The sequence below is a fragment of the Oryzias melastigma genome, linkage group LG23 (assembly GCF_002922805.2).
Source record: "Oryzias melastigma strain HK-1 linkage group LG23, ASM292280v2, whole genome shotgun sequence".
NCBI lineage: Eukaryota > Metazoa > Chordata > Actinopteri > Beloniformes > Adrianichthyidae > Oryzias > Oryzias melastigma.
In genome coordinates, this window is record NC_050534.1 from 18943072 (window position 1) to 18965058 (window position 21987).

The window sequence follows — 21987 nt, forward strand, 5'->3', positions numbered from 1 at the left end:
AGTTAATAACTTGAAAAACTAAGAAAAATTTTTAAAAAAAAAGAGCTATCAACACGAGAATGGCTATTCTGATAAATAGAATGACTCAGTAATAGATGTTTTATTTCTCTGGAATTATGTGTAGCTCTCATCAGATCAGTAAAACATCGTAACTTCTTGTTTTTACTTAACATTTCAGCTCAAACTATAAGAAATTAAACATCTAAAACCAACATAAAGGAGGATCTTTTTAGATTTTTCAGATTTTTTTTTTTTTGGTTAACATTTTAACCAAACAAAGGTTTCCCCAACAAATATTCATTTTTTTAAATTTCCTGCTACTATGAAGCTCTTATGTCCAACTTTATGAATTAATTAACTTGTAATTGTCATCATTTGGTTATAAGTTATCATACATTATAAAAAACAGTTTGAACACAAGAACCTTTGGTCACTTTTTGACTTGATCTGGCACCAAATACTTTAATTTTAAACCAGCTTCAAACAGGAAGTTGTAGGCTTTTTTTCTTTTCAGTTTCCTTTTAAATCCACTAAAAGTCACGTGACATCCTCTTTGTAATTCACTGAAACTTTTAGCAAATTTTAACCCCCTTCTAAATGTTTCTCATGTATTTTATCTATTTTAGTCTGAGGGAAAAAGTGAATGCATTAGAGAGTCCTCCTGCTCAGATTTTTATGCCGTGACTCATTCTAATGTGTTCATGACCTTAGATGGTCAAGCAGGACCAGGCTGACAGTTTGCTGTTTTTAGGGGTACAATCAGATCTACTAAACATAAGTTGGGTCGGGTTGACTTCAAGCAAGCATCCGTCAGCTGTTTCCATTCTAATCTCTGGAGAAAATGTCAGCCGACTGACTCCATATGCAAAGACCTCCCTGTTTCCCACTCGTGACTCCTGCGAAACTCTGACTTTTGCTCCAACAGTCTCTGCAAGCAAACAGGCTGAACATGAAGCACGTCTCAGACATCTGACCTCCCGACTCAACCGAGCGGGGCTGATGGCCTTGTCGTGATCGCGCTGACCTCATGAATGCTGGCAGTTTGTCTGCAGCTGCTTCTGCTGTTATTCTAAGTTACTCCAAGTTTCAAAAAAGGTACTGTTAAAAAATTAACTAGAGAACTTTGATCGTTTTGAATCTTTTAAATGTAAATTTGAATAAACTTCTTATCTTGTTTATTTTTTTAAATTTTGTTGATTTAAGATCTGAAAAAACAGATGATAAAAACAGAGATGGGCATCTCTAGGGATTTTTTAAGGAGGTTCTTTGAATAGAACTGATGAAATATAACAAAATTGAAGTGATATATCTATAATAAAAGAGCTTTTTGTGTTTTTGGAATTCTCCTCAATGGAGCAGTTCAGTTGGAATATGCATATAAGATGATTTGAGCTACTATTTTGTTTAAAATGTTAAGTTTTTAATTGCATTAAAGCATTACAGCATCCATTTACCAATTCAAAAATGTCTGAAAATATTTTTTTTATATTTTATTTTTTTAAATACGATTTTTGGAGCACTTATATGTAACTGAAAAAAAGCTTAAAAGTAAATAAAAAGCATTAATTTTAATTATTGTAAATTTAATTTGTTAGCTATAAATATCTTGTTGTAAAATGAATTTGTTAAACTTTATAAACGTGCTTTAATTTGAAAAGACCTAGAAAACGGACCATGAATATGCTAGCTACCTGGAATTATTTTGCTAGGAAAATGTGTAGCTTTAAACTCAACCAAATTATTTTTTTTTACATAATCCACAATGATTGTTTACTCTCCAAATTTCTGTTCACAACGGTAAGTTATTCTAACTTCTGTAATAGAAAAGCACATTAATTATCCAGTCTTGTTTTTAGCTAGGTAGCTAACAGAGTTAAAAGGCATTTTATAGCTAAACAAATTCTTCTTTGCTCCACAGTTAAAATTTATTTCAGAGCAAATAACACTTTAATCATTAAGCTTGAGGTACATTGAATGTCCCCCCTTTGTTCTTGATAGAAATGGAGCAAACATCACTCAGGATAGCTGTTAGCCAAGCGTTAGCTGTTAGCTCAACATTAGCTGTTAACTTTGCGTCAATTGTTAGTTTACCATTTAGCCTTTTTAGTACATTTTCAGAGTATTTTCCTTATTTTATTTTATTTTTAAAATGACACTTTTATTTAGAGTTTTTTTTATCGTTTTGCTTTGCAAACACAGATTTAAAGAAGCTATAAGAAGGAAATTAAAACTTCCTAAAAGTGTGTTAAAAAGAAAATGAAATTTCTCAGGATTTGGACCTACATGAACGATTAAGGATAATTTATAAAGGCGCATCCCCCCAAAAATAAAGAAAGTAAATAAAAATGCCAATAAATACTTGGCTGCATGGATGTCTAGAAGAGATTATTAATGTTCCTGTCATGATTTTGTTTAGTTGGACACAACCACTTTCTGAAAGCTTTTAGTGACGCCCAACCACTAATGGAGGCTTTTCCACTCATTTTTCAGTCTGATTTCACTTTTAGACGTGAGTTATTCACATCAAATATTCATTGTTTTTCCTCTTAACCTTTGACTTTCTTCTGGGAGAAGTTCCTTAAATTTACGTCAGCATATGAGTACAAAAATAACCTGTAGTGAATGGATTAGAAGAATTCTGGAGGCTGACATATTTATAAGGTCATGAGATTATCTAAACTTTTGATGTGTTTAGCTCAATATATAACATGCACCCACATTGGATCTGTCTCCATGTGTATCTGTAACCTGGTTAAACCAAATTACTGGAGACCAGATTATAGAAGAAATCCAGTTAACAAATAAACCAGTTTTTGTTTTAGCAACCAAACTTCAGCACTACCATCACTTCTTCTCACACATTTCCTCCTGCAGCTTCTGTCTGTGAAATTTGCTGCTGGAGAAAAAAATATCTGGCAGAGATGTCCCTCAGAAAACTCAATTTCGTTAATCCTCTAAAGCTTAGTTGCAAAAACCAGTTTTACAGCTGATGTAACATTTAAGATACCAGGTTATTTAATAGAATCTGGTTTGTTATGCTTGTACCTGGACTCACTCATTTAAGCTTTTTTCTGTCAGACATTCCCTTCAGGAAGAAAATAGACCTTGTTTTTTAAATAATTGTATTAATCAGGAAAATAAATAAAAAAATATACTATACCATACAGTCACATTTTATTATATAAGGGAAAAAAAACACTTAAAAATAAATTTTAAAAGGGTACAAACAAGCTGAATCATCTTTGAGTTTAAATTTTTTATTTTAGCTAGAAGCTTTTACATTTTTAGAATATTGAAGAAAAAAAGGAGATCGAACTCTTAAAAGTAAATAATAGTTGGGTATTTATCTAGAAGTATTTTTCTCATTTTTAAAATCAGACTAAATAAGTGCTTAAAATGATTCAATTTATTGTAAATTTCCATCCAGTTTCCTCACATTGGCGACAAGAGCCATATTTCTGATTAAATAAGTCAAAGACCTTGTTGCTTTATCAGGCAGATGGCACACAGCAGGTGGATCAGTTTACCTGTTGCCAAGTGGCATCCCTTTGACTTTATTTAAAGAGGTTTGTCTTCATCAGGGATCCACAGCCTGCAGCTTTGGATCAGTTCTCGCCGCTTTCTATTTTCTCATTATGTTTCTCTGAGATCTTTATCAGAATGCAGCATGCGCTCAAGCATTTTATAAGTAATCAATACATGTTAATGTGTGTTTTACGACTGGAGCACGTATTGATGCTGTCCTGTTTATATTTCAGGCTTGAATGGACATTAAACTAGACAGAAGTCATAAAAAGAATTCAATTGATGTTTGGATTTTGTTTTAGTGTTTAAGTCAAGAACAGAATGATAGTTAAAAATACACTGTTTTCAGTTAAAGTATATTTTTTTGTTTTAAATTACTATTTTAAAATAATCTTTTAAAATATTTACAGAAGAATTGCCATTATTATTGACATTTACACGTATCTTAAAAACACACTCCGGTGAAAATGTTTTTTGGGGGGGGGTTAACATGTTCTTGTAGCATTTTTCTCATAATAGTGAACCTTTATAAAACAAATTTACTATTAAAACTGCTTTTTGAGCATTTTTAAATCAAATCTTGTTGGATTAGAAAACTGGATGCTCGAAAATGTTTAGTGAAATGGGCGGGGACAAAGTCTCCCCTCCCCCTGCGCACTCTGACCCGCTCACGCTTATGTGTGCAAGACCCGATGAGCATTTAACACTTGTTCTGTAGGAAAACGATTCTGGCTGAAAACTGTACTTTGCACCGCTAATGCTAGCTTGACGCTATAACCTCAGTGACGAGGAAGGGGGGAGGGGGTTTCTCTGCGTCAATAGCCCCGCCCACAACCCAGAATTGTATTTCTAAAGAGCTACCGCCGCTGTGCGTAAAATATTTCTTAAAAAAACTCTCACAATCACTGGGAAGAATTTTATGATAGAAAAAATATGGTTGGAGTGGGACTTTAATTAAAACTATATGTGCATTTTGTTTACCTACAGCAGACAAAGGAAGGGATCAGTGAGTCGATATTGAAACTAAAAATAATTTTCATTGAATGTTCTTGTGTTGGAACAACCCACCCTCACCCTGCAGTTGTGAGTTTCTCCATTTGAAACCATTTAAAAATCAATATTTTATTAGGATAGTCACAAAAATAAATGTATCCTTGGTGTCTCAAACTCATCTCAAATCCCTCATATTAGTTTTCCAAACGTATGAAGGCTATATGAATGTTTCACAACATCTATTTAGGAATCCACTGTGGTCTGATGATGAAAATGCGGATGGTTTATTTAAAAAATTACATTTAAACATTTTTTGTTCTCAAAAATTGTTTGACCACAATGCTTTGTGATCTATATTTTCTGAGGTAGTGGTATCGATGCAGGCTAGTTTTTCGCAAAGACTTCTGGGAAATTTCTAGTGTACTTGATTTTGGAATTGTAGTTTTGACAGCATTGCAAAATGGCAAACACAATATATAGTGACTAAGGATGGAATTCGGACATAGCATTTTACTTTTTTTTCAATTTTTTGGCTAATTTGGAGTTTAGCTCATATTTAATATTATGCTAGCTGTTTTGTCAAAATTTGACTTTTTAAAAAGTTTTTTAGCAAATTTGGAGTTTAGCTTATGTGTTAGCATTATGCTGGTTGTTTTGTCAAAATTAAACATTTTTTAAAGTTCTCTTGGCAAATAGGGTTTATTTTTGCATTACACTAACTGTTTTGTCAAAATCAGACTTCTTTTAAGTTTTTTGGCAAATTTGGAATATAGCTAATATGCTAGCATTATGCTAGCTGTTCTGGTAAAAAAAGGAAGTTTTTCCTTTTTTTGGCTAATTTGACATCTAGCTAAAATTTTGGCAAACTTTCAGGTTCAACACCTTCAGCTACCATGTTAGCTTGTACATTTATATCTATCAGTTTTTAGCATTTTCAGCTATGAGCTGTGGCATCTTTAGCAGCCACATTCAGCTTACAGCTTTCACACTCGCATTAGCGCAGGTAATGCTATAGATCTACTTTAAACCTTGCAGATCTGTCATTTGTTATCATAATATAATAAAATTTTAGATTTAAATCAAATTATATTTATCAGTCTTAGAATCTAAGCTACCAGCTGAAGAATTTTCTTTTTTTTTTCAATATGAAATACACTAGTAAATAGTAACATTTTCTCTTCCGTCAAACGACTTTTTTTTTTATCACTTTTTTAAATCGCTGAACCTTTTTCCTGCTCTGCAGTTATTATATCTAATTACACAACTGCACTAAGCCAACGCTCCTTCACACATGAAGAAGACAACGTTTTATTGAATAAACTGAAGATGAATCATAAACGGCAGATATGAACGGTTTGCTGAAGCGTGTGGTTAACGACCTGCTGGATCTGACAGACCATGAATCACTCGATTTAGTCGAAGATGCAGGAAACGACCTGAACAGCTGAGATTCAGACGCTCTGCAGGAGCCCCGTAACATTCAGATGGATATCTGAGGCCCGGGTTTGAACCTTTTTACTATTCTGCTTTGTCATGATGCAGATCATAAGTATGAGAGGAGCAACAAGCTTCTGCAGCTGAAACTGTCAGGTTCTCATGGTGGGATATTAAGGCTTCCGTTTGTGTACAACAAAAACTGAAAACATGCTTAAATAAATTCATGACATTAGCAAACAAACATGTTTTTAAGAACATATTCCAGGATGAAAATCCCGTTGCTTTCTAAATCATTTGTAAAAGGAAAGAAAATATTTCTGTCATTGACAGCAGCTAAATACACATGTTGTAAATATGGGTGGGAGAAACCATAAAAAATGAATGAGGCAAAAATCTCTTATGGTGTTTAAAAATAAATACATAAATAAAAATCCACCATTAATTGCAAAAAAAAGTTTCATGGATAAACAAGAAGTTTTAAAGTTAAAAGGACCTACAGTTTGGCTGACATTTTTTGTCATAGTTTGAAATTTTACGATTTTCAAATTTTTCCGCAATATGGAAAAAGAACATTTTTTATGAGAAATTGTCATAAAATTTTACATAATCACATTAAATTTAAAGTCAAAGAAGTTTTGTTGACCCTTGGCTGCCATCTTAAATTCCCCTCCCCCACCTTAAAAATAAAAAATCACCTTTAGTACCAGCCAAAAATTTAAACTTCTATAAGGAATTTCAATCGATTGCCTACTAACTCCTCGAGCATCACTGCGACGCTACTAGCGAAAAAATTATAGATTTTTTAGACTTTAAACTGCGCTAGCGCCGCGATCTTTCAAAAGTAGCGTTCGCCTGTTGCTCACATATTTTTAGTCGGAATCTTGTGAAAATTTAATGCAAGAGTTGTTGGCTCAAGCTGACCAAAAAGATATAACATACATTATGGACATATTAGGAACGTGGAGGTGGTCAACAAAAGCCTCCGTTGCCAAGGAAACCCAAAAATTTACTTTTACCGATTCTTCTAAAAATTACCTAGACGTGTCGTCACCCCCAGACGACCAAAAAATAAAATGGTTGCTATGGAAAAAAACCCAATGAAAGCCCACCATTTTGAAAAAAAAGTTTTTTTTTTATTCCACAAATTTATCACACTGATTAGCGTGGCAGGGCCAGACGGGGAGAGTGAGGGGTATGTAGCGGCCACTCAACTGGTGAGGGCGGGGTCAGGTAGCACTTTATTGTTTAACACTTTTTATTTAGTAAAGAAAATAGGATTTTTAAGCCCTCAAAACTGGACGTTACAGTGCAGCACATTTGTCTTCAGTGTTGAGCTGACAGGACTTCAGTCCTGCAGCCTCTGGGGGCCCTGACACCTCCGATTAGCTGCAGCCAGCTTCACGTGTGTGCAGCCCGATTCTGCTACGTTTCATCTTCGTCCTCGCTAACAGACAGCTGCCGGCCCAACAACACAAGCGCATTTCAGCGCCTCTGGTTCCATCTGAGCAGATGAAGGAGGATCGGCCTGCTGCTGCTGCTGCTGCTGCTGATGATGATGATGTGCTGCTCCCTGCAAACTCTGCTGTTTGATGCTGGAGGACTGCAGTGTTTTTGTTCCACGCTTTTAAAGAAGACAGTAATGCGTCTTTTAAATCCAGCCTCACGTTGTGATCCAAGCAATTTCAGAGTCGTGAATAGAAGTAGATGAATCACTTTTTTTCTGTAAGTGGAAGTTCATTATGTGATGCGTTTTCTAAAGAAGAACCACAGAATCCATTAAAACAAAAATGTTTTTTTTTTTTTTTTTTTTTTTAGAAGCGAGATTGTGAAGAATTGGGCCTGAACATCAACAGTTTCAGTTTAATTAAACAGAAACCCAAATGCTTTATGGGGAAAACAGACGAGGAGACTGAAGATAGAGCAGAATACAAAACAGGAACACCAAAGAAAAAGATTTTGAACTTTGCATCTTAAAAGGAGATGAAGTTGAGGCAAATTTTGAGCTGATTGAAGCCACTTCCATTGATGTGCTCCACGGGGGTGGATTAGAACAAGAGTGTAAGCAGTTTTACTATTGTCACTAATATTAACATTAGCTGATGTCCTATTACTAATGCCTAAAGAAGCTTATATGAATTGTATTCTTTATTTTTGTCATTAAAATTGGGGGTTGGGGTTATTGCCACGGGGGCAGCTGCCCTGCTTGCCCTCCAGCTTGTTCTAGACCTGGCAACAGGTTCATGAAAACCAGAATGAGGATTGTCCTCAAGAATGTTTCTGGCCTTGTCAAGACAGCGGGTGTTGTAGATGGATTTTTTTTTTTTTTTGTCGAGAGACATAAACGTGATTGATGGATGATTGATGGTTCTCCAGAGTCTTCAGTTCTGCTGCCGTGAGGAGACTTGAATTGTAAGAAGAGGCTCTTAATTTATGCAGCACAGACTAGATGTTGTTCATCTAAAATATTGAGCAAAAATGTTGCAAATTTGGGACTGAAATAAATAAAATGTTAGCTTTTTTTTATTTAAATTCTAAATTAACACCAGAGATGTCACAGGCAACACAAAAATAACACACAAGAGTTGAAGAGTTATGGTAGCCGAAATAATGTCAATACTGGAACTAAAGATCTGATTTTAAAAGGTCAACATTTGCTCTTCAAAAGTTGGGTTCAATTCAAAAATGTAAGTATCCTGGATAAATAAAGCAGAAGAACTCCAGAACCCCCCTATTCTATACCCTGTAGCTGCAAATGCATCAACAGAAATGGATTTATCAATTTACTGTTATCTAAAATTAAATTGGAAAAAAATATAAACTCATGGTTCGCGTCAGTGTCCTGGCTGAGTATTTCCATAACTAGATTCCTAGTCACTAGATTCCTCTGAAATTCGCGGTAAATTTATCATCAAGTTTGAATCGTTTCTTCTGACGTTCAGATTGTAAGACACCATCCTGTTGTGTTTACAGAGGAATGGTGGAGATGATCATCACCGCCCATCCAAACGAAGCCTGTGAGCAAAAGAAGTGCACCTTTCTGCCAGTTTAACGATGACAACTGCTTACACCTGATGCAGCTGAGGAGGACTGCAGCTCACAGACTGGAGACGTCACTGGTATGACCTCTGAACTCTCACACTGATGTTCCATGGCATAAAATGGATTTTGTCAAACATTGTTCATTGAAAATGTGTTGACCCTAGTGTGTTTGTGGAAAACCAGATCTTTCTAGAACTTGACAGACACAGAGACCTGTAGTTTGACCTGTTGGGATATTCATTAGGTTTTATTGGATGCACGTTAAGAATCATTCCATCAGTTCTTTTACACCTGAGTATTTCTTTATGCATTACAGCCATGCAGCCATTGGCTTTAGGTTTCTGAAGAAATCATTGACTGTATATATGATAAAGAGTAACTCCTCCCCCTAGCGTTCCAAACAGGAAGTACCACTGTTTATAGACTAGGGCTGCCACCATTAGTCGACTAATCAACTATTAAAATAGTCGACGACTAATTTAATAGTCGATTAGTCGTTACTTTATATTATATGGAGTCAGAGTGTAGTAAAGTTGTTTAGGCTAGTTTTGTGTTTAGCTAATTTTTCAGCTACATGATAGCTGTTTTGGCTAACCCAGACTTTTTTAATTTAATTTGGCCTTTAACTAATATTTTATAGCTGGCTATCAGCATCTTCAGCTGTCGTCACTAGCATCTTTTGCGGCCAAATTCAGCTTACATTCTATCTACAATAATGCTAGTGTGAATATAGGTATCTAGTTTTTAGTAAGTAAATGATGGTTAAGATGTATGTTTTACATCCACTTTGTGGATGACCTGATTAGTCGACTAATAGGAAAAAATAATTAGTGATTAGTCGACTTAAAATAATCGTTTGTTGCAGCACTATTATAGACTTCTATAGTTAGTCAGTCATTCTATTGGTCAGAATAGAAACATTTTTGATCGGATACCTTTTTGTTTTTGATTTTTTTTTCCCTGTACCTATTATTTGTTATAAACTAACCAATCAGATGTCAGGCCAATCAACAGGCAGTGCCTGTTGTCCCCAATATCCAATGTTCAAAACGTTATATTTCGAGTAGCCCACTGTTTTTTAAATTTTTGCTAAAAACAATGACATTATCATGATTAAAAGCCCACCGGGAATGCTTTGAAAATGAATCACAACTCTAGCAAAAATAATGACTGAGTAACAGCAATAAACAGACTCCAGTTCACTCTGAAGTCTTTCCTCTCTGTCCCGCCATGCTGCAGCTCCTATATGAAGGACATGCATAAAGTAGAATGTGGTTCTACTGATAAAGAAATGAAAATGCATCACAGGGTTTAAGCAGTGGCAGACGAATTCCATTTTTTTCCCATGATGGTCGTGTTGTGAGTGTTAACAAGCGGTAATGAGGCCACTGTGAGTTTCTACAAAGCTCCTTTCTGCCCACGCTGAACTGCTACTGCGTCTCATTGTGTGAAGTGAAGCAGAAATTAAAAGCAGACACTTACTTCCTGCTGCTCTACTTTTCTGTTTGACTTTAAACCCAAGAACATTTACATTTACACACAAATAAGTTCAGCAACATCATAAATACCATTATAAACTTAAATATTTTCTTTGTTTCTGAATGAAAACATATTTTAGAATCTAAAAGGATTCAGTGATGAGAAGATGGTTACAGTAACGTTTGCATCAGAGGATGTTCTTTTGGCCGTTCTGTATGTCAATCAAATGAAGTCAGGATGATGATTGGCTAACAGAAATTTAATACAAAGTTTTTGTTCATTTGTTATTGCTATTGAAGCCCCAATAGCTTGAAACTAAACGAATCTTTACAGGCCTCGTGCAGTGGCAATTTTTTTTTTTAATTTAGAAAGTCAATGGAACTTGGAAAACGAATCTGATAAAAATATTCACTTAAAATGATCCAGCGCGGTTTTATTGATCATTTTATGGCCGTGCACAGCTTCAAATTTGGGCGATAGGTGGTGATGGGCGGGGGCTGGGCGTGACGTCACTTCAGGGATCCCAGAGTGTAAACAACAATGGTGGACGGTTTGAGAAGCGACGTAGACCACGATTTAGCGGATATTTCTTTGGATGAAGGTGATGAGCCTTCATCAAACACGGGAATTTTAACGACACAGAGTTTGGAGGGTGTACAGCCCTACCAGTTTGAACCGGAGGTTTCCTCATCTGAGGATACAGGGACTTCGGGTGACAATGGTGAAAGCTCATACAGCAATGGCGGGGAGAAGATGATCAAACTTGACTATTTAGAGGAAGTAAAAGTCGTAACAAGGTTTCCGTAGGTGAACCTGCGGAAGGATCATTACCGGAAAAGGAAAGGCGCCGCCGTGCCACGGAGCGTCCTTTGTCGTCCTCCTCCAGGGCCGAGGCGGACAGAGCCCCCCGCCCGGACGAGGGTCTGCTGCTGCGGCGACGGGTGGGCTTGCTCCCCCGCCGCCCTTTCGGCCTCCCTCGCCCGCGCGCAACCAACCCCCCCGCGGGTCCTCTTTCCAGACGGCCCCGGGAGGGAGTAAAAACTCTTCGTGTGGGCTCGGCTGCCGGCGCCGGACGACTGTCCGGTGAACCCACGGCGCCCCCCATGCCCGGGGCCTCGGAACCGCAAATCCCCCTCAGCGCGGCGGCCTCACCCTGGCCGTCCGTCGCGCCCGCCAGGTGCCCGTACACCCCCCACGTTCCTCCTCGGGAGGGCCGGGGAGGGCTCAAAGCCTCCCCCTGAACGGGGAGCGCCCCTCTCCTTTATTGAAACGGGAAATTCGTGAAGGGAGACCCCCTTCTTCGGCACATTACTGCACCCAAATACCACACTCCTATTCACCATTATCCCGTTCGAATCCCCAAATCCACGGCAGTCCAAATTCTATTATGTTAAGTAATTCCATGCCCAGAAAGTCATCACAACACTAGCGGATCTAGCTGTATGTTCCTGTACTGACGTCACACGACCTATGACCTACTTATCGGTGGCTGCACAAAATCTGAGCGACCGCGCTATCTTTGAACGCTTGTAGAGAGTGCACGGGGCCGCGGGTGACAAAATAATTATACGGGGTTCATTTGTGACATAAATACTAATGTTTTATTGCAGTTTAAGAAAAATCACGATTTTCACCGCACGAGGCCTTTAAAGAAAAAGTTCATTAATTTCCGTTGTGGCTTTTGTGGTGTTGTGGTTTTTGATGCTGTTCTTTAGTTTTTGTCATTGTGCTTCAACTTTTGTTGTTGTGCTTTGGCTTTTTTTGTCACGTTGTAGCTTTTGTCATCATGCTTCTGCTTTGGTCATTGTGCTTCTACCTTTGTCGTTCTGTTACACCTTTTGCATCTACATGAGGCGTGTCAGCCACCGTAATTTGCCGTTGATGGCCCACGATTTTCCCACACTTCCATTAATTGCGATTGATGTATTGGGCCATCCCAGCTGATGTCATTCACTCTGCTTGTTTCACCCTAAACTGAGGTCCGTTCTCTCAAACCGACCAGAGTTCACCAATTCTGTCCACTCCAGAGTTCAGGTGGAGTTTCACGCTCGATAAACAGAGCGGATAGTGCGAGGAAATGAACCCTGGTGAGGATCAAACAAACCTGGAGGTACAATGAACAAAACTGTTGGGTCACACTGATGGAAAAAAAAAAAACAAATTTAAAGACGGAATTGTAAAATAAAACAAAAGCCAGACGTGTTTCAATAAGGAGAGATCCTGGAAATGTAAATAAAGATTTATTTGTGATACAAATGAATTCACAGTCTTTGTCCTGGAAGCTGATGGTAGTTAAGGCCAGTCCATGATAAAGCATCGGTTCAGGTGGATGGAGGGGGTGGAGGAGGGCCAGCTAAACCATCTAGAGTGAACAGAATGTATGAATTATTATCATTTTACATCTTGAAACATCCACAACATAGTTTTTCCCAAAGTCCTGGATCACAGCTGAAGTTATTTGTGGCAGAACTTTTTGTGACCGTGGTTTGGTTTCAGCAGAACTCCTCACTTTCCACTTCTTGACTGAAGTTTGATAACTGCTGACTGGCATTCTCAGATCCTTGGATATCTTCTTGTATCCCTTTTGTACAGTTCAGTTACCTTTTCCCATAGATTTTTTTATTTTTTAGCTTTCCTCATGACTCAAGATCCTGAAATGTCAGAGATTTGAGTTAATTTGTTGTCATGATTTAAAAAGGTTTGGCAGAATTTTTATACAATAAATGACTTCACCCGACCACTAACTATGAGTGGAAAACAACTTTTTGTGTTCATACTGTACGAAAAATGACCAACTCATCATTTTTACTTCCCGGACATGTACAATTATGAGCACAACTGTACTTAAGTAGACCATTTTTTAACCTGTAAACTGGACGAACACCTACAGTCACTGCTTTTGTTTCATTTAATTTCTTTAAACCAGTAACCGTGTCATCCAATGACGTCTTAGGCCAACAGAAAGTTGACTTGCATCACGGAAAGAGCGGGCTTTGATTGCAAAGCTGCTTCAGAGCTCCTCTGATGACTGCAGGTTTCCTGTTTCTCACCAGACAGAACTTCGGTTTGGAGGAATTTCACTTTTGGTTTCCTTTATTTTCTTCACATGTTTAGGAATGTGTTTAGCAACATTAGTAAAGAAGGGAACAAAGCCATCTTTATCGAATCAACAAGCTTTTATTTTTCATCTTTTATAAATTAAAGTGCAACAAAAGATCACATTAATTAGACAAAGCGGGAACAATAAAATAAAAAGGTGCATAATTATTGTGGATTGTTCTTTATCTTAAATATTTTCTTCAGGGATCTTTTTACTGTTTTACTGCATATGAACTAGATTTTTCTGAATAGTTGTCAAATGTTCCGCCTCCTCCTTTATTTTAGCTAAAATAACTTGCTAGGAAAGCTTCTGCACAGTTTGATAACCTGTGCTGTGAAGGGAGGTGAGGACAGATCTGTGCTATCGACGCTCTGATCTAGAGTTACTGTAAACAAGATTAATTTATTTTTTTTCCATGACACTTTTTCAGGAGACGGGCGGATTCTAGCAAAAGTGTGTAAACCTGAAAGGTTCAGAATTCAACACCTTTTCTGTCGAGTTAGTGAAGCCCGTTTGTTTGAGAGCTGTGATAACGGAAAACAGAACTTCAGGTCTACGTGTGAACACTTTCCTAGCAGGCGTTCTGACAGGATGTGGTTTGCACAGAAAATAAAAGTGAGAAAGGGGGGCGGGCTCACTTCTAACAGGGCTTGATGCAGATTCATTGACATGATGTGAGGCTTTTTGACCATAACCGGCTCACTGGTGCAGGACGGGGAAGCGGAGATGAAGTAAAAGCTGGCGGCTGAGATGACAGAATGAATCCAGTCAGACGAGAAACTAATGTCTGAAATAAATGCAGTCTAGAAGCACGAAAGGAGGAATACTTGGAAATAGTGTCCTGATAGGGTAGAAGGCCGAAGATCAGAGGTTTCGCCTTCCTTGTGTAATGTATGTGTGTCCGTGCGCGTGTGTTGGGATGTATATTGATGAGGCATAAAGAGTTCAATGACATTTTTTCAGTAGTTAAAGTCATAAACTGACGAATCAGATGCCTTAATGAAAGTAGGCGGAGCCTTTCCAGTGTAGACTTTCAATAAGCTTATTTCTGATTGGCAAAAGTGGTTGCCATGGAAACGACTCAGACCAACTCACTTGTCTCGCTCCAATATGGCGGCGTCCACATCGCAAAAAAATAAAATGTAACTGAATCGACTTCATTTGGTTAGGACTGGACGTAAACCTTTTTCTGTGGGTGATGTCACACTCGCTCTGTCCAGTTCTCATGTACAGTGAATGGTTAAGACACTTTGACCCTGTTTATTCTCTTTTTTTTTTTCTTCTTTATAAAAACAGGAAAAAAATGGGAAGATAAGACGTAACATGTGTTTGAAAGTCTCCATTATTATTGCCCTAAAAAGTACATCTGGAGCTCCTTACAGTTTCAGATTGTTCAAATCTGTCATTCTATTGATGCCGTGGGAACATCTGGCTCCTCTGATCTTTATATAGACGGCTGTACCACTGAGGGGCACAAGCGGCTTGTTTTCCTTTCAAATCAATGTACAAACTGTTCTAAATCCTCCCACAAACAGCCTGTTTACTCATTTTATTTTCCCTTGCTGTTTCCTTCAAGTATGAACGAAGTTTCCACGTCAGCCTGTCAGTCCTCTGTGCCGTCATTTCAGGTTACAACCAACAAAACAAACACAACCAGCCAGAATACATGTTTTATTTGGCAGAGAAAATACAGTCCAGAAGAGGAAAAACACTAAAAATAAATGTTCATACATCAAATCCTCTCATGTATATAAAGGTCATCATATGTCAAAACCATCAGTGATCTGTGGATGAATGGTGTACTGCGAAAGCACAGCATGTCTCAGGTGTTAGTAAAGCCCGACAGCTTTCGGCGAGCACTTCCTCGCCCCTCACAACACCACGATAAGACGGCCAGATGGCCCTTTATTTTTTTCATTTTTATGGAAAAATCACCAAAGAGGAGGTGTCAAAGTGAGGAGCATTAGCCAGAAAACACAAACAAATAAAAGGAGGCCCTGGCACCGAACGCAGCCAAAACAAAATGATGAAAATCTCCTGAAGGAGGCAGAGCGGGAAGCCGGTCGGCTTTGGCAGCTCGCTCCGTCAGCGAGGAGGAGGAGGAGGAGGAGGAGAGCCTTTTCCCACGTGAAGCAGGAGCCCAAACAAGGCTTGGACTCCCAATGCGCACATGCACACAAAAACACACAAATCATCATCATCCAGACAATTCAGGGGTTCAAGCAGGACGCTGCATTCAGGAACTCCACAAAGTCATGCCGTCGGAATGTTGAAATCTAAATCTGATGTTTCAGGAAAGTCTATGAAAGTTGACCAAAAAGGAGATTTACATTGAAACTGACACAAAGTCAAAGAGAGTTATAGGAAAAAAGAAGGAATTCAATTTTTCCAATCAGTGTTTAAAACTACTACGGTGAAGAAAGACCACCTAAATGAATAAATACTAAATTTATATTATTACAAGATTAAAATTGTGAACTTAGGAGAGAAAAACTCATACACTTTAAATCTAATAAATTTACTAAAAAACTTTTGTAAATTTCTGAGATTAGGGCAACAAAAAAAATACAAGATTTCTGTAGTTGTAAATTTACAAGAAAAAAAAACTCATGAATTAAACCCCTTAAATTATGCTTATTTATAACTTTTTCTCTTAAAATTTTGAGTTTAGGACCACAAAAAAGTAATAATAGATTATCTAAAAATGTTCTAAAAATTATAAATGAGATTAGAACAGCAAAAAATTATAATAAAAGATTGGTTGTAAGTTTATGAGAAAAACTTTCCATGATTAGGGCAACTACAAAAAAAAGTAATATTACTAGATTAGATGTAAATTAGAAAAAAAACAACTTGTAAATGTAATACCTTAAAGTTAGTAAAATTATGAATTTTTTTTCTCTAATATTCTGATATTAGGGTGACAAAAAATTAATATTACAAGATTCGTAAGAAATTTACGAGAAAAAAAATTATAATATTTAAGACTTTAAATTTGATCAATTTATGGGTTTTTTTTCTCCTAATTTACGAGATTAGGATCACAGAAAAGACATGAGATTAAAGTTGTACAATTAACATAAAAACTTTAAATTTACAACTTTAAAATTTGTAAATTTATGATTTTCTTCTCATAAATTGCTGAGATTAGGACTACAAAAAAAGTAAAATTACAAGATTGAAATAGTTAATTTACAAGCAAAAAATTGTAAATTTACAAGTTTGTCTTGTAAATTTACTACATTAAAACCAGAAACAGAGCAAGATTAAAGTAGTATATTTATGATTACAAAACTTGTAAAGTCTTTAAATCTCGTGAATTTATTATTCTTTTCTTGTACATTTCTGAGGTTAGGACCACAAAAAAGTAATATTACAAGGTTGAAGTAGCAGATTTACGAGAAAAAAAAATGTAAATACAACTTTTCTAAACTCATTTGTCTTAAATTGATCTCAAATTGATCTCAGTTCACTACTCGATTGATTGGGTCATAAATATGAGCCAACTTTTATGGCACAAATTTTGAAAAAATTATGTAAACTTAAACATGCAAAAAATTAATGATGAAGAACAAGCTACCAATCAGAAAAGTAAAACTGAATTTTTGGAAATGGATTTGTTTCTCATTGATCACATTTACTAGTTTTAAAGAAAATCTTTAATGGAATAGTGAATCCAGATCAGCCTGAATTTTTTATTTCCATTAACATAACTACTAAATATTTAATTTAAAATGGATTTATGAACCCTAGAAAAGATGGAAATCAGATGATTGTATGGAACAGTTCAGGCTTTCATAGCATGAGTCTTTCTGATAATGTATATATCATCGGGCATTATCATGCTTATTATTATTTTTTCAGTTTAGATAGCTTTTTTGCAAAAAGTGGACAATATGATAGGTGATGTGGCATGTTGTCATGGTAACAAGGCAAGGCGTTGTTGGGCTACATGACCAGAACTTCTATTTTGGGTGTGCATTATCACTGTGGATTATCACTTTTTAACCCACACCCAGCAGCCAATCAGAATCGAGTATTCACTCATATTTTGGTATAATGATCGAATATTTGTGATCTGAAAATATAAGAACAAAAAAGGCAGGACATCCTCATTACACGTTAACTTTTATTGTTAAAATGTGTCACTAAAGGTTGGCAATCACGTGAAACAATCCTTTCAACAGTAATTTAATCCATTAGAAACGTTTCTTAAACATTTTTAAAATCAACAGGCTGACCGAAAAGAAGACAAACAGTTAAATCACATCAAAATCTGAAACTCAGTTGAAACTATCGTCAAAGTTTTCCCTTTTTAAAGATCCTCTGAGCACATGAATCAAACCCAACAGAAAGCAGAACCCTACAGAGCTCCTGGAATTGAAGGTTTTCTTTACAAACTAGACTAACTGGATGTTAAATGGAATCATTAAAAATGTGTCCACTCTGCAAACACGACGGTGTGAACGGGAGAGCCGCGCAGGCCATCCCGGTTCTGGCAGTGAGAGACACTGATGATGGTCCGGACCCAAACGGCGTCCTCCCGTCCCGCTCTGGGGGGGGCGTGGTGGCCTCCGTCGGGGGGCGGGGATCACAGGTTCTCGTTGGTGTCGTGTTGGCACTGGCTGTCGCTCCAAGTGTTCAGGAAGGGCAGCTCCTCGTCGCAGCCTTGAAATTTCACCACCCGACTGCTCAGATCCAAGCAGCACTGTGAGGATCGACACGGGGAGATATAATTAGTGCTCTGAATAATTTATGGAGGAGGTCAGGCTGGTTTTAGGAGACGAATGTGACGGAGTCGCCTAAAAACGACCATCTACAGTTTAACACCAGAATACATCTGTGGGGTCACTTAAAAAAAAAAAGGTTATTCTCAAACTCTACAGGCTTCATTTTGCATGTTAGACAGAAGAACAGAACATTTTCATGATTTCATATTTTTGTTAATTTATTTTGAGCTAAAAGTATAACTGCAGTTTTGATCTAAAAAAAAAAAATAACTTTTTTAGCCCCTCCTTCCTTCTGCGTTTTACTCCCCTACCTTTACCTCTTTATTTAATATTTTTTAGCAATTAAACATATTCACTTTTATCCACTAAGCTTTCTATCTTTTACCCCTTTCCTTTTTAGTTTTATACAATCTTTGTGTATCAAGTCCATCTTTAAAGGGTAACCAAACCGGGAAGTTGGAGGCTGGCTCCACCCACAGCTGAAAAGTGATAATCCAGTCAGAGGGGCGGGGCTTGGGGGCAGGACTGTTATCATGATGTCAGACTTCTGAAACTTACATGGTTTGACCAATCACAAAATTCAGATGTAATACCTCAATTCAACCTTTAGGGGGCAGCAGACAGGCGGTTTTTGACTTTATTTTCAAGAATTAAACAAGGTTATTTTAATTTACAAAAAAATTGGTAATGACCAAAAGACAGCACTTTTAAAGCCTTATTTAAAGAGGTCAACGGACAAAAAAAGTTGATTTAGGGTTTAGTTACCCTTTAAATTGTTAACTTTCTTCTATTTAAGTCACACCTGCCCTCACGACTAAGTTTGGGTTGTCTGGAGGCAAAAAAAAAGCAAAACTCAGACGAAATATCAAACTTGTCGACCGCTCTTTAGACTTGTACAGCTAAAATGTCCATCCAGATTTTTATTCTGGGGGCGACGGGTTGCGGCAAAGATTTGTACAACCCGTAAGGGTGAATGAAGTAGGTCGTCGTATGGATTTTCTATTTTTTTGGACACCACCAAATTCTGCCCGTTAAACCCATTAAGTACACTCTCCTCATATTGCACGGGTGACAATTGGTCACTCATGTCCTTAAGAATGATTCACAACACACTACAAGTTGTTTCGACATCAACAATTAGAATTAAGCCACATATAAGACAGTAAAATACTGTCATTTTTTAAAAACTTTAAGGCTTTTCAGAGCTCTCATATATAGTGCAGAAAATTCAGTCATTTTTTTTGTAGTTATAGTTTAAAAACCTTTAAGGCTTGACTGATTACATAAAATGTGTTTACAGGACACATTACAATAACGTCCCTGTAATTACAGAAGCGTTTCATTCAGTATTTATTCATTCTACCCAACAAACTGCAGTTTTGATTTCCTTTTCCTCCTTCCCGAGGCTCTGTTTAGTGTCTAACGACTCCAGCGGGAAAATACAAAGCTGCAGCTCCAACACGATGAGATGATAATGAAGTGTCTGCAGGCGCTTGTGGACTTTTATTTTCTAACAGGAAGTTGATGTAGCTAAAAAAGTCTGAAAGCCCAAAGAACAGTTGGAAACCTTGATCCAAACTCCAGAGCAATTGGAGTTTTCTGCTCATTTCAGTGTTCAATGTTCAGTTATCTGGATCAAAAACATGGTTCTGATGTCTCAAACTCATCTGGTCTGGGACCTTATTTGCCTTAAAGTTCCTCTTTAATCATTTTTTATCAAGATGTGAGTCAAACAACTGAGAAGGAAACTACATTTCATTTTTTTTACATGTGATTGTCTGGATTTTGGCAGTAGAGCGAGCCAAAAACCGCCTGGCATGATAAAAGCAGGCTCCTCTGGATTTTCCTCCTGTTTTTTCAGGGATAGGATTCTTCTTCCTCTTTTCCGTGTTCCATTCAACCATTGTAAAAACAGCCTGAGCGAAGCGTGCGAGGAGCTTACTTTGAGTTCCAGCAGAGTCTGCAGACCCAGGCACAGCTCGAACGCCTCGTCCTCTGGAGGAAGTGGACAGAGAGAAACAAAGTATTAGAAAAGCTCTGACTCATGCTCATTAACCCCCTGCATAAATTAGCATGAGGTTAAATCAAAAGCCATAAAACACGTCTGCTCAGGAAGTTCTTTTTTTTTTTTTTTCAAAATGAAGTTAATCTGCAGGAGTGCGGATCAGGGAGTGAATTTGTGGAACTGAGAGTTTATTAATCTCTTCTGGGGATGAATGAGTCTGCACTTGAGCTGCGTCGCATTCATAATAAATCTGCAAGGAAGTTTGACTTTTGAGTGGAATATAATTTACTCTTGAACTGAACAAGAATTGAAAGATCAATTCATAATGAGGAATTAAGCAGAAATATTTTATGATTTGATTAAAATAAAAATATTTCTTTATATTTCTCATCGATTAGAGTTTTTATGTAAATGTCCCAGATAATTATTTTCTAAATAATAGCATGTTGGAATTTAACATTTTCACTCGAATTAATCAACTATAGCATGACATTTAGCCTAAATGCAGTTTGTTTTTGTTGCATTTATCATTTTTTTTACCATTCATGTCATATTTTATACATGCATTTCTGATCCCCCGGTCTCATTAACATGATCCGAACTTTCCTTAAGAACTTATCATAAAGAACGTGGTCTGTTTTCTGCCCTGTAGGGCATCATCCCTCCTCTAGGGGGTAGTACACGGGATTTTCCTGCTCATTTCAAAATGGCCGCTTCAATGAAATTAGCAAGAAATTTTCACTAATTTTCAAAAAATGTCTTGAGAATTAATACAAAGTTTTGGAGTCACCATAAAAGAAAGAAAAATGAATACATAAATAAGGAAAATGACATTATAAAATCATGAGAAAAAATGTTAACATTAAAAAATAAGTCATAAAATTCTGTGGAAAAAAAATTGCTAAAATGGGCATGAAAAGTAATTTTTAGGAAAAAGTGGTAAATCTATGAGAAAAAAAATATCAAATTATGCAAAAAAAATTCTTAAGAGTAAGACGTAATAAAGTTTTTTGGAAAAAAAACGATAAAATTACGAGAAAAAATATGTAAAAGTTAGCTAAAAGGTAATGTTCAGTGAAATTATGCAAAAAATGTCATATTTAGAGAAAAAGATTTGCTTAAGATTTGCTTAAATTATGCAAAGTGCAATATTAAGATTAAAAAGTCATAACATTATGAGGAAAAAATAGTTTAAATATAAAAAAAGTGATGTTTAGAGAGAGGGAAAAAAGTGAAATCATGCAATTTGTAAAATAAGAAAAATATTGTGGCATTACGAAAAAAAAGGAAATATTAAGATGAAAATGTGTATTTTTATGAGAAAAACATTGTAAAATTACGCAAAAAAGTAATATTAACAGGAAATAGTCATAAATTATAAGGAAAATGTATAAGAAGGTCAATATTCTACAAAGAAACATTCATAGATATACATATATTTTTTTAAACAAATAAGTATTTTTTAAATAAATTTGTAAATTTACAAAAAAAGAAAAGCATATTTTTTAACCTTGTGGTGTCCATCTGATTTGACCTTTACCTTAATTAAAAATGTATGTTAAATTGTCTTTGTTAGAACATTTGAAAATCAAAACGTAATATTTTATTTTTTTTAAAACACAAATTTTTGAAGCACAAATGTATTATTTTATTCTCCGAAATTGTAGCCTTCTTTTAAA

The 21987-nt window shown here is 36.5% G+C and overlaps 2 protein-coding genes across 4 annotated transcripts in view; one reads left to right on the forward strand and one right to left on the reverse strand.

The window, feature by feature from the left end:
* Positions 1-1647: 1647 nt before the first annotated feature.
* Positions 1648-21987, forward strand: part of LOC112154670 (endosome/lysosome-associated apoptosis and autophagy regulator family member 2) — an 80509-nt gene continuing 60169 nt past the window's right edge. The window contains exons 1-2 of one of the 3 annotated variants that reach the window (XM_024285799.2): positions 1648-1797; positions 8926-9071. In XM_024285799.2, the coding sequence (XP_024141567.1) occupies positions 9027-9071 (45 nt within the window). In that variant the 5' untranslated portion in view covers positions 1648-1797; positions 8926-9026. Of the gene's footprint in view, positions 1798-8925; positions 9072-21987 lie in introns of those variants that run through there. The other 2 variants (XM_036210353.1, XM_024285814.2) reach the window with 2 other exon arrangements.
* The window catches only part of nrip2 (nuclear receptor interacting protein 2), a 39032-nt gene continuing 34729 nt past the window's right edge, over positions 17685-21987 (reverse strand). The window contains exons 5-6 of the mRNA XM_024285836.2: positions 20246-20298; positions 17685-18281 (exon numbers count right to left, since the gene is read on the reverse strand). Coding sequence (XP_024141604.1) covers positions 18165-18281; positions 20246-20298 — 170 coding nt within the window. The 3' untranslated portion in view covers positions 17685-18164. The remainder of the gene's footprint in view (positions 18282-20245; positions 20299-21987) is intronic.